The sequence below is a fragment of the Balaenoptera acutorostrata genome, chromosome 20 (assembly GCF_949987535.1).
Source record: "Balaenoptera acutorostrata chromosome 20, mBalAcu1.1, whole genome shotgun sequence".
NCBI lineage: Eukaryota > Metazoa > Chordata > Mammalia > Artiodactyla > Balaenopteridae > Balaenoptera > Balaenoptera acutorostrata.
Genome location: NC_080083.1, coordinates 21,198,726 through 21,214,847, shown reverse-complemented (window position 1 = coordinate 21,214,847; position 16,122 = coordinate 21,198,726). Strand labels below are relative to the sequence as shown.

General features: G+C 50.2%; 1 protein-coding gene across 4 annotated transcripts in view; it reads right to left on the bottom strand.

Annotated features, from left to right (window-relative positions):
• Positions 1-892: 892 nt before the first annotated feature.
• Positions 893-16,122, bottom strand: part of UNC45B (unc-45 myosin chaperone B) — a 29,205-nt gene continuing 13,975 nt past the window's right edge. For 3 of the 4 annotated variants that reach the window (XM_007190188.3, XM_007190187.2, XM_007190190.2), the window contains exons 10-20: positions 13,446-13,746; positions 12,426-12,520; positions 12,138-12,279; positions 11,249-11,389; positions 9,751-9,878; positions 8,760-8,826; positions 7,745-7,858; positions 7,271-7,386; positions 6,338-6,455; positions 4,015-4,170; positions 893-1,545 (exon numbers count right to left, since the gene is read on the bottom strand). In XM_007190188.3, the coding sequence (XP_007190250.1) occupies positions 1,285-1,545; positions 4,015-4,170; positions 6,338-6,455; positions 7,271-7,386; positions 7,745-7,858; positions 8,760-8,826; positions 9,751-9,878; positions 11,249-11,389; positions 12,138-12,279; positions 12,426-12,520; positions 13,446-13,746 (1,639 nt within the window). In that variant the 3' untranslated portion in view covers positions 893-1,284. The other variant, XM_057535261.1, reaches the window with a different exon arrangement.

Below are 16,122 nucleotides of genomic sequence, written 5' to 3'. Positions count from 1 at the left end.
ATCATTAAGTATCATTTAGGCTGTAGCCTTTATGTAGATAATCTTTATCAGACTAGTGAAGTCTCCTAATTTTAGTTTACTGGAATTTTTTTATCATGAGTTGTTTAATTTTATCAAATGTTTTCCCTGCATCTATTGAAATAATCATATTATTTTTCTTCTTCGTGCTGTTAATGTGATATATGGAAATGTGATACAAGCTACACATATCAGAGTTATCTCTGGGAATGTCGATGGGTTATTAAGAATGGTCCTCTCTCTCCTCTTCCATAATTATGAGCTATAACAACTATGTGGGAATTCCCTGGCGGTCCAGTGGTTAGGACACCTTACATTCATGGCTGAGGGCCAGGGTTCGATCCCTGGTCGGGGAACTAAGATCCCACAAACCACGGGAAAAAACAAACAAACGTGGAAGTCTGGAGCTTCTGGGCACTATCTTTCCCACCAGATGAAAAGAGCTTGCCAGAAATTCAGCCCAACCCAGAGGAAATTAAAACCAAGATACGACACGGGGGATGACAGAGAGATAAAAGCCCTCACACAGAAAAGAATATTGATGACAACATTTGAGCCCTGGTTCTAACAATGTCAGACCTTTCCCTGCATTGACAAGATATATGAACCAATGAATTTTTTTTTTTGCTTAAAGTACTATGAGTCGATCTTATTTATATTCATCACATCCATCTTGCTTAGAAGATTTCCCCAAGTAAATTGCAAAAATCATGTCATACTCTTGAACATAAACTGTACTTCCATCGTAGTTGAGTGATGGGAATGGACGTGGGGCTGGGACAGGGCACTACAGCTGAAACATGCAGTTCTAGGCAGCCTTATTCAAACAGTATGGGAGAGAGGATATAAAAACCAGCACAGATCAGCATCCAGATGCATCAGCACTAACGTTTATATTCACACACCTGTTAGTTCCTACTTTACCACACAATCCATTTTCCAAAATATAAAGAACTTCAGCCCATTATCCTGGCCTCTGGAATGGGTACAGAAAGAATTATCCAACCTGTCTTCCTAATCACAGATGAAAAGTATTCTAGGAATTTGGGAAACATGACAGATGCAAGGAACAAGAGAGCTAATGAAACATGCAAACTTTCCTAGAGCGAAGGGGGAGATTCACAACTCGGGACAATCAGATCCTTCTTTTATATGGAGACTTCATGGTCGCTGCTATGATCCCTAGCTGAACTGACACCCCAGGAGTTCATAGCTCAGAACTCTGCACAGTACAGGAGCAGCCCCAGCATCCCTCTGGGCCCCTGTCTAAGACACTGGTTTAATGAAGCCATAATCTATGCATTTGATGAGACATTCCCGAGCTGTCTGAACCACTGCTGCCCTCTTCTCGTCCGGCTCTTGTTTGCCCACCACAGTCAGGATCTCCATCAGCTCACTCTCCACCAGCTTCTTGGCCAGCTCAGCATCAGCCGCCACCAGGTTGTAGGCAATGACCAGGCCCCGGTGTTGAACTGACAGCCGGTCATGCAAGCAAAGCCGCTGTAGGATCTCCAACCACTGAGTCGTCTGAAGGTGGGGAGGAGGATAAGGAAGGATTGGAGGAATCAGTGGGGGGATGGAGAAAGGAGATTTTGGACAAGATAAACAGAAGGCCTTGGCCAGGCCCAGATCCTGAGCTCTGAAAGGGCAAGCACACATCTGGTTATCTGTATGGGACTCAGCATATGCCCACTTGAGCCCCTTGGGACTAGCTGGGTGATGCCCATCTCCTTACCAGGACCAGGGCAGGAATTGAAGAACTAGAAGGAACTTGAAATAATCCAATCCTTTTCATTTTATAAGTGGAGGAATTGGGGTTCAAGGAGAGGAAGTAACTTAGCTACGGTCACACATCTGGAAATAGTAGAGAATAAACATCCACACATCCATTTAATTTTTAAGCATCTTGAGAAGCAAAGGGACAGGCCCACTGCATGCCTGAGTGGGATGGGAATGGAGGGTGTTCAGACTGGAGGATTCTAACCCTGGGCGCATGCACAACGCCTGCTTCTGCCAACCCAGGTGCCCCTTAGAGACATGCCCTCGGCATGCACTCCACCAGCCCTGACTTCAACTGGAATTAACACTGGAGTCTGGCATGTACCCTCTCCTCCACCCCTCCTCCGTCTCTCTCCTCCATTCCCAGTTGTGAAGCAGCCCAACTACTGTACGTGGGGGAGACAGGACTCTAGACCACTCTGATCACCCCCCGGGAGACAGAAGTGGAGCTGAGAATAGAACCAGGAGGCTTGACACTTACAACATTCAACAGACACAGAAGAGAATAGTTATCAGTATCGGTTTTGGAGTCAGAGAGACTAGTGTTAAGGTCCCAACTCATCCACTTACCAACTGTATGACCTTCGCTAAATTATTTAACCTCTCCAAGCCTCAGGAGCCTCATCTGTTATCTTACCTCATAATATTGTGATGATCTAATGATATGACACATGAAAAGAGCTTAGCATTATGACTAGAGCATAGTAAGAGCCCATCAAGTAGAAGTGGACAGGAATGATGATTTTAGGCACTAATCCAACAATTTCCCCTTTGCTTCCTCAGACCTGTTACCCTCCAGTAGTTAGCAGGGATACCTTTCTACATACACCGCTATCAGATGGGGAGACAGATACAGAGGAAGAAAAGGCAAATTATTTCTTTGGAGCTTCTAAGCAGACTATTGTAAACTCTGCACTGTATCCTACCACAGGGAAAGGAAAGGAAAGTTCAGCTAGCTGTGGTAGGGTTCAGGGAAAGATTTTATGCTGATGTGTAATTGATCATGGGTCTAGTGCCTATCGCTCCCTGGGACAGGAATGCAGCCAGGATTTCTGAGCCCCTTGAGAAGATGGAAGAAGTGGCCAGGAGTGGGTTGCAATCCTGAAGGATCCCAGTCCTCTCCTATCTAACTGGCTCTGTGGTGTTGGGCTATTACTTTTCTGAGCTCGGTTTCACCATCAGTAAATGAGGATAATAATAATCATGCCCACTGCACAGGGTTGTTGGGAAGATGGAATGACATAATAGGTGCAAGCACTTAGAGCAGCGCCTGGAGAACAGTAAGTGGAGGAGTCACAGAGCACCCTGCGGGGCCTGGTGACAGAAATGTGTGACCAGTAACTTCAGCAGAAGCTGCCTTAGGACAGCAGCCTCTGGTCCCCAGGCTGGAAGCACCCCACCTCTGATCTACTCAGTCAGAATATCTGGGGAAAGTGTTTTAACCAGCCCTCCGTGTGACTCTTACACATCTTACAATTTTGAAAAACTTGCCTTAGGGAAAGTGCTGAAGGCCAGGGACCAAGGAGGATGAGCTGCATCTAGGAGAGAGACCCCTCCCCTGGTGCCAGGACAGCATAAGCCCCCATGGAATTTAGAGAACACACACACACACACACACACGCACCTGCCTTAAGCTGGCTATCTAAAAGAGCCTGCCTTTGAAGCAGACTTGCTTTAAAATATTTGAATTGAGATGTTTACATTTTTTTTGAGATGTTTACATTTTTCACCATCAGTGAATGTGATGCCCACAAACTAAGTTCAGTTTGGTGCAATAAGGAAACTTTCATTTTGCATCCCCTTGTTTGCGGCTGTGTCAGTATCACTCTTATTACACCTGCTGAGATGGCCACAGTCCCACAAAGGGTCTGGTCATCACGTGAACTTAAGAGAATCTGCTGCCTCTTCGCCAAACTGTGGATGGTAACCCAACCACATCCATTCTTCTCTTGGGGAGCTCAGGGGCTCCACGGCAATAGTTAGTGCTATTATTATTATCGTCATTATTCTTAAGAAATGACTTATAAGCACCACCAAAGTGAGTTAGCACACTTAGGGAGTCCAAATAATGAGTGTAAGGGGTCGAAGCGTATAGAGTCTCCTCTCTTTAAGTGGTAGGAACAGATACAGGGGCTGGCCTCCCCCCCAGAGGATCATGCAGGGCAGTGTGGGCTGGGGGTGGGGGGATTCCCCGGAGTCCCTAGGGCCCGCTCTCACCACTTGAGTCATCTTGAAGCACAGTTTCTTATGCGCTGCCGTCAGCATGGCCAGCGCCCCCGCGGCCGCATTCTGCAGCTTGTCATCATCCTCCCCGCAGAGCAGCACCACCAGCTTCAACCGGTCATTCCCATCAGCCAGGAACCTCTCCTGTACCTGTGGGAGGCGGGTACATGGCTCAGAGAAAAATGCCCCCACCTGCCCAGCCTGGAGAGGGAAAGATGCATCTGGAGCCATATTCTCTGACCCAAAGATCCCTCAGAGCTTCTCTCTGAGCAGCTCACCCATGACACCTCCTCCTCCAGGAAGTCTTCTCTGACTAGCTAGATGAACGTGCTACAGAGTCCTCCAGCTAAAAGGTTAAAGAGAATAAGGGGTTCCTTGTATAGCATTCGCTGTCGCCTCTGTTTGCATTCAGCGCTCCAACCCCTGGGGAAAGGGCAGGCACAGACTTCTGAAGGGTAGATGTTGCCTGAAGAGCCATGTTTCACTTCCCTTTGGGGAAGCCTGGACTGTTTCTCCCACAACGGATGGGCCTTCAGGGTCTGCCGTTAAATGACTTTGCAGTCCCTGAAGGCACAGAGGCTTGGCAAGAGCAGCAGACAGTTGGGTAGTTTACATGGTACTCGAGCTGCTGTACCATTCACCAGGTGAGGGATGAGGCTTCCCAAGCACCCAAAAGCCAGGAGAAGAGCCTCCCAGGGCCCAGGGCCCTGACATGTCTGAAAGCACACTGACCCTCCCCACCCCTCTGCTCTATAGTAAAATCTGGTTGGTTAAATTTAAGGGCATTTTGTTGGGTGAGGTGTCCTAGAAAGGGAACGCCAAGAGGGGTCAAAGGTCACAGCTGCCCAGGTTATAAACCTCTACCTACAACTCCCTGAAGCTGGAGCAGTGGTCCTCAGAGGTAAGAGTATACTGACAGTCAGCGCAGTCCCCTCACGGGGCACAGGTGTGACTGGAAAGCAGCTGTCCCAAAAGGACTGCATTCCCCATCTCTTGCACTAAATACGGCCATGACCTCATTCTCATTACAGAACATGAATGGATGTAATGTGTGTCACTTCCAGGCCACCATAGTGGAGCGCTACAGGGGTCTCTCCTGTGGTCTGTCTCCCCATTCCCCGTCTGAATGGAGACCACTCTCAAGGTGGCAGAGGGAGAGACAGTTCTTTTTTTGGAGGGGGGGTATAGTTATTGATGATTGAAGATGGCTGCATCCCTAAGTCATTGCTTGGAAGCGAGCCACCTGATCCCAACGTGAGCGAGAAATGATGTGAGCGAGAAATGAACTTCTTTCCTGTTGGGACCACTGTTCATTTTGATTCGGGTTGTTGTCGCAGCTGGTGCTCCCCGCCGGGGAGGCTGCTCCCCATCCCATCACTCTCCCCTCTGCTGTCTTTGGATACACTCTCTTCTCCCACGTGGCTGCCAGGCCCCCAGCCCAGCCTCAGGCCAGCTCCCTGGTGGACTGTGGTAGCTTTATTTATTTTGACTTTAAAAGGCTCTCATGGATCAGGTTTTCCTCCTATAACAGTGAGAACATCCAAGACTTGAGTTAAGAACTGAGGGGCAACAGAGCGGATCTCACACTCGGCCTCTAGCCCTGGTTGTCATGTTAACAAAGGGCCTCAGATTTCAACCCTGTTGTTACCTCTGATGAGGTTCTACCTACAGGCACAGCAGTGCTCTGCCAGGATGGAAAGAAGGAGACATTCATTCATCATATGGTGATAATTTATCCCAGTACCAGACCATGAAGCCATTGATGTGTTCTGAATTCATTTTATTTTTACAAATCCTATAATTATTCTGTGACGAACACAGTTATAGTGCATTGCAGTTTCTATGGAGACAGCGATCGTTCATTAAATGTTAACATTTAACATATTCTAAAATCGTTTGTGACTGTTTTTGCATTTCTTCATTTTTTTATATATGTGGAGCTTCAACAGATCCAAGTGGTCTAGCCTCTCTTGACATCTAAGAGGCCCTGGCCTCATATCTTTTTTGCTATAAGATTATTTAGTAAATAACTTGGTGAAATGGGACTTCTACACCATCCAGCCCAAGCTTTGGGGTCAAAGCCACAGCTAGGGATGATATTACTTTGTGTATTTTCCTTTGTCTCCTTTGTGCATTATATTCCTCTCGGGGTCCCTATAGGGAGGGAGGCTGTCATCTAGGAAAGATTCAGGGATTCCTGGGTTCTTTGACAAAATGTTGCCTTAATACCACTGTAACAGCCCCCAATCTAGCGCCAGGCCCTGACCTGTGGCCCGACTCTCCACGCCTTGATCACTCCCATCCTGAGCCCCCTCACCTCCTTGCTCACCACCATGTTGCACATGCACTCGGTGGCTGCCTGCCGCAGCTGGTCATGGTTCTCAAACATGTAGTTCTCAATATCTGGCAAGGCCTTCTCCTTAAAGATCTTCTGCCTAGGGTGTGAGGGGTGGAAGAAGAGAGGCTGCTGAGTCCTCTGTAATGAGCATTTGGGGTTTTGGCCACCCAAGGGCCATTCCACATCCTCAGCCAGCATGGTTTAGATGGCAGTAATCCCACCCCCAGCTCCAGGAGGGGCGTCCAATGACATAGCACAGCATCCTGGCCATAGCAACAGGGTCTGGGATGAACATGTCACCCAGCTGGAGATTCTCTTGTATTATTGCTGGGGAGTGTCTTTCTCTCTCCTGCTGGAGATGAAGCCAAGAAGATGTGAAGTCTGGAGCAACCCTCATGTGATCATGAGAGAGGGGAAGAGCCTGTCTGAAAATTAAGACAATACAGACAGAAGAGATGGAGAGATGTAGGATCTAGGACAGCTTTGTAACCACTGCATCAAGCCGAACCTGAATCTGGTTTATCCCAGATGAGTCATTAATGACCTGAGTCATTAAATTCCCTTTATGCTTAAACCAGTTGGAGTTGAGTTTTCTGCCACTTGCAATCAAAAGAATTTCAACCCAATCCCACCATCCCCCTGCTTCCGGGGATGGGTGGGGACACTTTATCCCCACCCATCCACCTGATATCTTTTCTACTACTTCAGAGAGAAATGTCTTTCCAGTCTCCTTTGGCTTTGCACATTCACTGTGGTCTTTCCAAGTGCTAGCTCAAATCCCTCCCACGGTCATTTCTACCCACTGCCTTCGAGCCTGTCCTCAGAGAAAAGCACACACGGTACCTGTGACATTTCCACCAACACTTCGTGGGACACCTCTCTCCACCCCTGCTCCCTCTACGCCCCACTCACCGCAGTTTGTCACTCTGCGCAGACAGGTTGGTGAGGCCTAGGAGAGCCTCGTAGTTCTGGAGCCCATCCCTCTGTGTGTCCAGGAGTCTCACAAGGGGCCGCACCACCTCGTACACCTGTGGGGGGAGGCGTCAAGGAGTGGTCAGGTAGAGACCATGTCCCCCCAGTCATTTACAGGTGCCCAGCTCTAGAATTTCCAATGCACGTGCCCACCCATTGTCTGATTCAATCTGCACAATGATCCTGAGGGGCGGGATTATTTCCTTTACTTCGCAGATGAGATAACTGAGTTTCCAAGGGGACGGCCTTTTTCGTCAGAGGTAGAGCCAGGCCTGGGATCCACGCACCTCCAATTCATGGCCTCTTTGTGGCAGCACCACGCCCCCTCCCAGGCCAGGGGTAGGGTGACAAGGGGAAGGGCCCCTGGGAGCAGATTCCTCCCATCACTACCACCCCACCGCCCCCATCACCTACCCGCTCCCCAGGGAAGGCGATGTCCGGATTGGAGACTGCAGCGATCTTCGCTAGAGCATGGGCTGCCTTCACCTTGCCCACGTCTGTGCCCTCCAAAGCCAGGGGAATCAGGGCCTGCAAGAAAAGGCACAGTCACTCCTCGGTCACAGATATACAGAGGCCTCTCTCCCCAGCCTCCCTCCCCAACTGCTGTCTGTTCCATCAGAAGTTCAGGAAGACTCTGTAATAGAGTCAACTCTTGAGCATCATGGAAAACAGTTAAATTCTTAATCACGGATTCACTCCCCTTGGTTCCCAGCACACATGGAGATCTTTGCCCACCCTCTTCCCCACCCATCCATACGTTCATGTGGCTTTTGGAAAAATAAATCAATCATTTTTTACTTTCTAAGTCAAACCTAATCGTAATAGCGGCTATTCACTGAGCACCTCCTATGAGCCAACACTTAAGTGTATTTTCTCTAATCCTTGTGACATTCTGGAAAGTGAGTGTGTGATGTTCTCCCTTGTTTTGCAGATGAGGAAACTGTGGCTCAGGGAGATTAAGTAATTTGCCCAAAGTTGCGCAGTTAAAAAGGGGACAATCAAGGACTTGATGACAAGCCGTCTATAGCAAAGCCCACGGTCTCTATCTGCACCAGGGTTCCTTCCAGTAACAAGGAGGATAAATGGGATCCCACAGTAAATCCCATGACACTTCATAGACTTAGGCACCGACAGCACAGATACCTTAATGACTGTATTCCAGAGGTCGGGTTGGGGCAGGGGGTGCATTATTCTTGGGCCAGGCAAAGAACGTGCACACACACATACACACACAAAGAGACACACATGTACACAAATGAAGAGACACACACAGAGACACAATTACACACAGAGACACACAAACACAGACACGTATACACACACACAGAGAGACGCACACACACAGACATACACACACATACACAAGTGTGCTGCTCCCCAGTGAAGCACCTTCTAGGATGGCAAGGACCCCTTAGCCCACCCAATGTACCTTGCCACCACCTTGAGCCACAATGGTACCTCGGTCCTTTGGGTTGTCACACAGTGCCAGGAATACCCTGGAGAGCAAGGATAAAGGACATTCAGTGCATGAGCACACCCTCCCCAGGCATCAGCAGGCCCAGTGAAACTCTGGGAAGTGCTACCAGTGAGCACGTGCCCCAGAACTAACCTTGGGAAGATACTGCCATGGACATAAGTGGCTGGGGAGGAAGTGAGGCCAGATGTAGCTGCAAGCAGCGGCCCCATCCCTGTTTAGGGAGATACCAAATGGCTCCCTGCTGCCCACCACCCAGGAGAAACTCTTCCACATGGAAGCACCCCAGGACCACCATGTTCCGGCCCTTGCCGTCCTCTCTGGTCTTATCTAGCACCACTCTCTCCTGTGCACTCCATGCTCCAGACATCTCCCTGGAGAACCCCGTCCTCATTCACTCATTCTCCCTCCATCCTCAGGGTCTTTGCGTACGCTGTTCCCTCTGCCTGGAACCCTTCCTTCTGCTGCATTTGAGTGGCTCCTTTTTTTCCTTCAGGGTTCTCCTGAGTTGTTACATCTTCCAGGAGGCCTTCCTAGCTGCCTAGCCACCTGCCCTCCAGTCTGGCCAGTTGGGGGCCACTGCTCGTGCTCCAGCCTGTCCTCTGTATGTCCCCCATCATGGCACCTGCCGCGTCGTGTGGTAACTGTGAGCCTGTGTGCCTCCCGTCAGGCTGTACAGAAACCGTGCCTTTCATCTTTGGCATTTCAGGGCCTGGGAACCAGGTCAGCAGAATGGACAGTGACCTCTTTCCTCCCAATGCAAAGTTGCCCCTGTGATGACCTGCCCGCCGGGTCACTTTTCAGTGTTGACCCCCATCAGCCTCCTCTTCAGACCCCTAATGGCTCATTCCCTCATTTACTCCCCACCCGTGCCATCTCTGTCTCCCCACCCAGCCTCCTGCCTCCAGGCCCCTCAGACCCCAGCCCTGAACTGCTGCAGCCGCACCTGGCCAGCAACTCTTTGGTCTGGTCAGTGAGGATGGCATTGTCTGCTTTCACCATGCAGGCCAGCGCTGAGATGACGCCAGCCTTCAGAAGCCGGTTCACCCGCTTGTCCACAAAGTCCTTCTTGTCCTGGGGAGATGAAAAGATGGCAAGGAAATCAATCCCGAAAGAGAAGGAAGACCATCCAAAACCCTAGATGACCTAGATGTTACTTCCTTGCAGAAGGCTAGCTTTCCATTAGGCTATGCATGGGGGCGGGGTGGGTAAGCAGGGGTGGGAGGGGAGAGAGAGCCGATAAAGCTGACCTAACAGTGGATTGGGTCAGCCCCAGGGTTGAATAGTCTCTACAGATAATCCTCAGGGTGGCTGGGAAGAGGCAATCTCTAGAAGCCACGTTAAAACTTCATGGCGGCAAAACGTGCTATACACCCTTGCCTGTGTGAAATCCTATGCAGCTTTAAAAAATGATTCAGAGAACGACATAGCAGTGTGGAAAACATCTAAAGTATTTTCCCCAAATTGGGTACAAAATAATAACTACATTCTGATTATAACTATTTTTATTATTTTTTCTTTTTAAATTATTTATTTATTTATTTGGCTGTGCTGGGTCTTAGTTGAGCCACGCAGGATCTCTAGTTTCGGTATGCGAACTCTTAGTTGCAGCATGTGGGATCTAGTTCCCGGACCAGGGGTCAGACCCGGGTCCCCTGCATTGGGAGCACAGAGTCTTAGCCACTGGACCACCAGGGAGGTCCCCTGATTATAACTATTCTTTTTAAAACACACAGGAATAAAGAGCCTCTGGTAGGTGATATAACACACCAAAATGACAATAGTGCTCAGAGGGAGATGATGTAATCGCAAGTAGCTATTTTCTTTTCTCTACTGTCACATTTGTGTTTGTTTTGCAACATGGTTATATGACTTTGGTCATTTTTTTAAAAATCTAAATGTTTTATTGGCTGGAAATACAATGCATATATAGTCATATACAAACCACATACAAAGTATGCCGTTGCGTGCAGGGAATCATTGTGGGAAGGGTCCCAAGGGGATTTGTGACACCTGGGCTGCCCCTGATCCCCTGTCCCTCCACTTCTCATTATTCGTACTTAGCACCCATATCCCCAAATCCAGATATCCCAGAAAATAAAATTTGTATAAATGTGGAAAACATGAAATACAACTAACTGTCAGATGTCCATGAAATCAACAACATAAACTGGAAAACGTTCATCCTGGCTCCATTTGGTTTCTCCGACTATAAATTGTCAATTCCTCCTCCCCCTCCACAGAACATTAACACTAAGAAAAAACACAAGTGCCACCTAGTGAGGGAAACTGACCGTGATCCTCTTCAATTCCTCTGCGTCTTCCACCAAATCCTCCCAGACACACAGGCATGGCGCCTGAACATCACTAACTGTCCTTCCCACCTCTCTGGCGGTCCGGTAGTACAGCTTCCCCCCCTCACTCCCGGTCATCCCCTTCCCCACCTTGGGGTGCTCCTCGGGCACATGCTGCTTGGAGAACTTGGCCAGCTGCACCAGCTCAGGGATGACCTCCTTGACGTCGTAGCTGTTGGTACAGTTCACCAGGGTGGTGGCCACCGAGTACAGGATGGTCTTGTCAGGGGTCTGGAGGCAGGAGGTGGGGGATAGGAGGGGACAGGCAGCAAGGAAACCTGAGAACAAACCACTGCCTCCAAGAGGCTCCCTCACAGGCAGGCTGGTTTGGGAGGAGCGTGGCTGGCGTGGCCCTGAGGGAGAGGAACTGGCTCTGCTCACACAGGCTCTGCTCCCCTCAACAGCACCCCAGAGCACGAACGGGAGTCCTCTCAGTGCGCTCTTTGCTTTGTGCCCCTTTCAAAAGCCCAGTCCCATAGGCTTTCCATCAGACTGCGCTGGGATAGGGTGGGAGCTGGACACCCTTTGGTGGAAACTCCCTCCCACACTTCCACCCTTCAGTGGCGGGAAAGAGCGGGGAGAGGAGGGGCGCGGGGGGAGGTGGCCCAGCAGAGGAGGAAGGGCATCTGGGAGGGACTGGGATGGAGGGAGGGGCCCAGAAGAGGCCAGGTACTGCCCCTCGGTCCCTCAAAAACCTCAACTCCCTTGGGCGGGGGGGAGGGGGGCGGGTCTCAGGAAAAAAATACCCTCATCTTATTCATCCTCCCACTGCCTGGAAGGCATGAAGAGTTTTGAGCCCATTTTACAGTCAGGAAAGATGAGGGCCAGACAGAGGGGAATGACCAACCCAGGTTTACAGGAAGAGTTAGGGGGTAGAGTCAGGATGAGGACAGGGGGGTCTGATTTCCCATGCTCAGCGTACAGCCCCATGAGCCTGAATCCAGCAGATCCTGAGGCCAGAGGCCAGGGCCACACTTGCCTTGGCCAGCTCCAACATGGCCTGCAGGGCAGGGATGTCCTGAACAAAGTCATCCTTCACGTCGGCGTCCAGCGTGAGGTAGGCCAGGCCCTCCACTGCCCATCGCCGGGTCTGGGTGTCTGTGGACGTGTTGCACAGCCACCTGGGGCAGGGGAGGCAAGGGTGCTGGGACTGGGGCAAGAGTGAAGCAATTCAGGGCAGCAGGTGGGCGGCTTTTTAGGATCTGGCATCCACTAGGGCACATCCCCGAGGGAAGATGGTGGGCTTGGGGAAATAGGACCCCCTTACTTGCGGCAGTGTTTGGCCAGCTTCTCTGTCGACCCTTCTGCAAACTGCCTGAGACCATAGTCTGTGCCTCCCGCAGAGCCAAGTTTACAGAGTCCCTGGGGAGGAGGGGGGATGTGTAGGATCAGAGACACCAAGGCCTGGGAACGAGGCCTTGCTCAAACGGGTCCCTGTGGCTGGAACACTTTGCCCCTTTTCTTTGCCTGGATAAACCTCTCTGCATCCTGCAGAACTCAGGGCAGGTGTCACCTTTCCGAGATGCCTTCCCTGAGGCTTCCAGGTTAGGGTAGATGCCCACAAAGCTGCAGGTTTTTAACTTACCCTTTTCCCCCACCATTTTGCCCACGTAGATGTTTTGTGTCTATCATTTTGAAGTATCAGCACAGGATAATACTAACCATATCTGTAACCACAATGATAAACTTATGGCACAGAAACTGTCTGTGAAATCATATTTTTGTTGGGGGGCAGATTCAGATGTGCAGATTTTTACCCAGGAAAAAATTTGGACTCTTGCTAGGAAAAAAAATGTCTTCCATAAGAGAAAACTCACAATGGCAGAAGCTAAAATTAGTTATTTTTAATTGATAGGAACGAAAAAAAAAAACCAAACAAACAGATCAATGACTCAAATCTTCACTGTAATTGTTGTCAAGAAAAAAGAAGTTATTTCTATAAAATGAAAATGGAAACAATGCAGCAGGTTTAACTGTGCTATATAGAAACCGATTAAGGAAACAAACTTGAGTTTTTGGAGTTTGCAGTGAAACTACTTGGTGGACAAAAGCTCATCAGTGTTTGTGTCGTTCAAAAGCATTGAGGAGATCATTGTTAGGGTTACGTGGCAGGGTCCCCCATCCTGAATCCACGTTCTCACAGCCTCCTGCTTATCACCCCGATCTGCAAGGGCCTGTGGGTGGATCTGGGTGCTTAGCGCATGGTCTCCTCAAGGACAGGGACCACGTCTCATTCATTCTGGTGTCCCTGATGCCCGGCACAGTGTCTGGTACCCAGCGCACTCACCACCAGCGTGCGGATCTTGATCTTCTCGTTTTGGGTGGTCTTGTAGATATTTTTGAGCAGTGACACGCCGTTGGTGATGATGAATGTGGCACGGCTGAGCTTGGTGGAGGCATGGATGAGGGCCTCCACGGCCACCAGCTGGTCCGTCTCACGCTCTGAGCTACACAGAGCCACCATCATCTCCATCACTCCTTTCAGTCCCAGCAGCTGATTGCCCAGGTCAAAGGGGCCCTGCAGGATCCCTGACACCGTCTGGATGGCAATCACATTCTTGTCCATGTCCTGGGGGTCAAACTTGCCCCTAAAACAGAGGGCCAGCGTGGTCAAGAGAACTGGCCAAGGGGAGTGGGAGGAGTGTGAGATCTGGGGACAGACAGATTTGTTTTTGCATCCTAGATCCAACACTCATGTGCTGTGTGACCTGGGGCAATTCACTGAACCTCTCTGAGCCTCAGCTTCTTGATCTGGAAACTGAGGATAGCACTACTACTTCTCAGAGTTACGATGGGGATAAATGAAGTCATAGATGTGTTCCTCAAGAAGCACACTCAGATGGGGACTGACACTCAGGAAGTTTATTCGGGAGAGCTCTTGGGATCAACACCTGTTGGGAAAGGGAAGAAATCAGGCCTGGATGGAGGGAGGCACTGGACTGAGATGCGGTCATGACAAAGCCTCAGCTTGCGAAGAGTTCCAGAGCCGAGACACCCTTCAAAGTTGTTCCAAGTCGGGGTGAGGGACAAGTCATTGGATGCTGGCTGCCCTGAGAAGGGTGAACAGCTGTCCTCAGCCAAGGCAAGTCCCCAAAGAGAGGTGACAGGCGAGAGCTGTCAGCCAACAGGCTTCCCAGAAGCTGGGGTGTCTGGTGGGACAGGACAGCAGCCACCACAGCACAACAGGGCTACCGTGATGCCTGCCGCACGACCTGACTCTGCCGTGTAGCTGAGTCACGATGTAGCCTGAGCCAGTCAATCCCCTGTCTGGTCCAGTCCCTTCCCCTAACAAGTCAGGGGTGAGGGGTAGACTAGAAGAGCCTGAAGGTTCTGCCTTCCTTTCAAAATCTACTATCATCTACTCTACGGAAGGATCTCTGTGTGAGGACATCAGAGGTGACACACCTTCTGATCCTTCCGTGATCTGCCCAGGTTGATTTGATGTGGGGAATCCGGGCAGATGTGCACCGTGCAAATGCAGATGTGTATAAATGAAAGAAGAGAGCGTGGAGCAAGAGTCAAGGGACCTGGGCTCCGGGCCCACATCTGCCTCTGGCTGGGTAACTGGGCAAGTCCCTCTGGGCGAGAGGGATCAGCCTTGGGAGCTCCGGGCGCCCCTCCAGCTCTGAGAATCCGTGTCCTGTGCCTCATCTTCTTCCCACTCAGTGCCGGGCAACCAGCCTTGCATAATTAGTTGGGGTCTGCCCTTTAAACGGGTTCCTTATGCCAGCTGGTGCCTGAACCTCCACCCAGCCCCTGGCCCCTGATGAAGCACCTCCCTGGAGGGGGGAGGGGAGTGGCAGCCTCAGGCACCGTTTGTTGAAGGCGGTGACCCTACCCACTCAGTGTCAGGTGACCTCAGAGGCAGCATGTACAGTCTGACCAGGAGGGGGCCTCGTTCAAACGGGGACTGGCTGGGAGATAGTTACCGGGACGCTGAAGCTGAGGTCGGAAAAAGACCGGAGAAGCCCTGAGGAGCTTTAAGTGACACAAAGTCGGGATCAGGAGAAGCTATAGGATGGAGCCAACTTCGCTGGAACCCAAATCCAGGAAGCTGAGAACAGTTTTTACATTTTCAAGGTTTTTAAAAAAAAAAAAATTGTGATAGAGACCTACGTGTCCCACAAAACCTAAACCTACTCTCTGGCCCTTTACAGGAAAAGTTTGCCAACCCGTGGAATTGAGAAAGGAAAGCAGAGTGAAGGCAGGGTCTTCACCCTCCCAAGACTCACCTGGTGCTTTTTAAACATGCAGCTTCCTGAGCCACAACCCAGACTACTGGGTCATGGGGTGGCGGGGGGGTCCCAGAAATCTGAATAGTTTCCAAGTATGAGGATCATTGGAATAAAGGAGGGGGAAAGCCAACTACCATGAGGAGAGATCCACATGGGGAGGAACCATGGCCTCCCACCAAGAGCCAGCAGCAACGTGCCAGCCACTTGAGCACGCCATCTTGGAAGCAGATCTTCCAGCCCCAGTCCGGTCTTTGGATGACGGCAGCCCAGGCCAACATGTGACTGTCATTTGTAAGCCCCAAAGCCAGAACTACCCAGCTGCCTCTTGGCCAAACTGCTGTCCTATTGTGAGATAACACATGATACTTGTTTTAAGCTGCTAAATTTGGGGGTAATGTGTTACACAGCCGTCAATGATTAATACAGAGCCCGACGGAAATGGAGCAGGACCCTATGGTCCTTCCCCCTCCATGTCCTCAGCCTGCCTTTTGTCTGTGGAAAACCTTTAGCCAAACAAGTTTAATCAGAGAAGTGAGAAAAGGCAGAAACAAAGGAAAGCAGTCAAAGGAGACCAAATAAAAATAGTCATTAAGCGAAGTCCAGGGCCTTTAGTTCCCCTCAAGGGCTATAGATAATATTCTGAGCCGTATCCTGTGAGCTGTCTTATAGATACTGAAACCTCCACCAGGTGGAAGAAGTTAACTACATGATGACCAGGCTGTAGCCGTG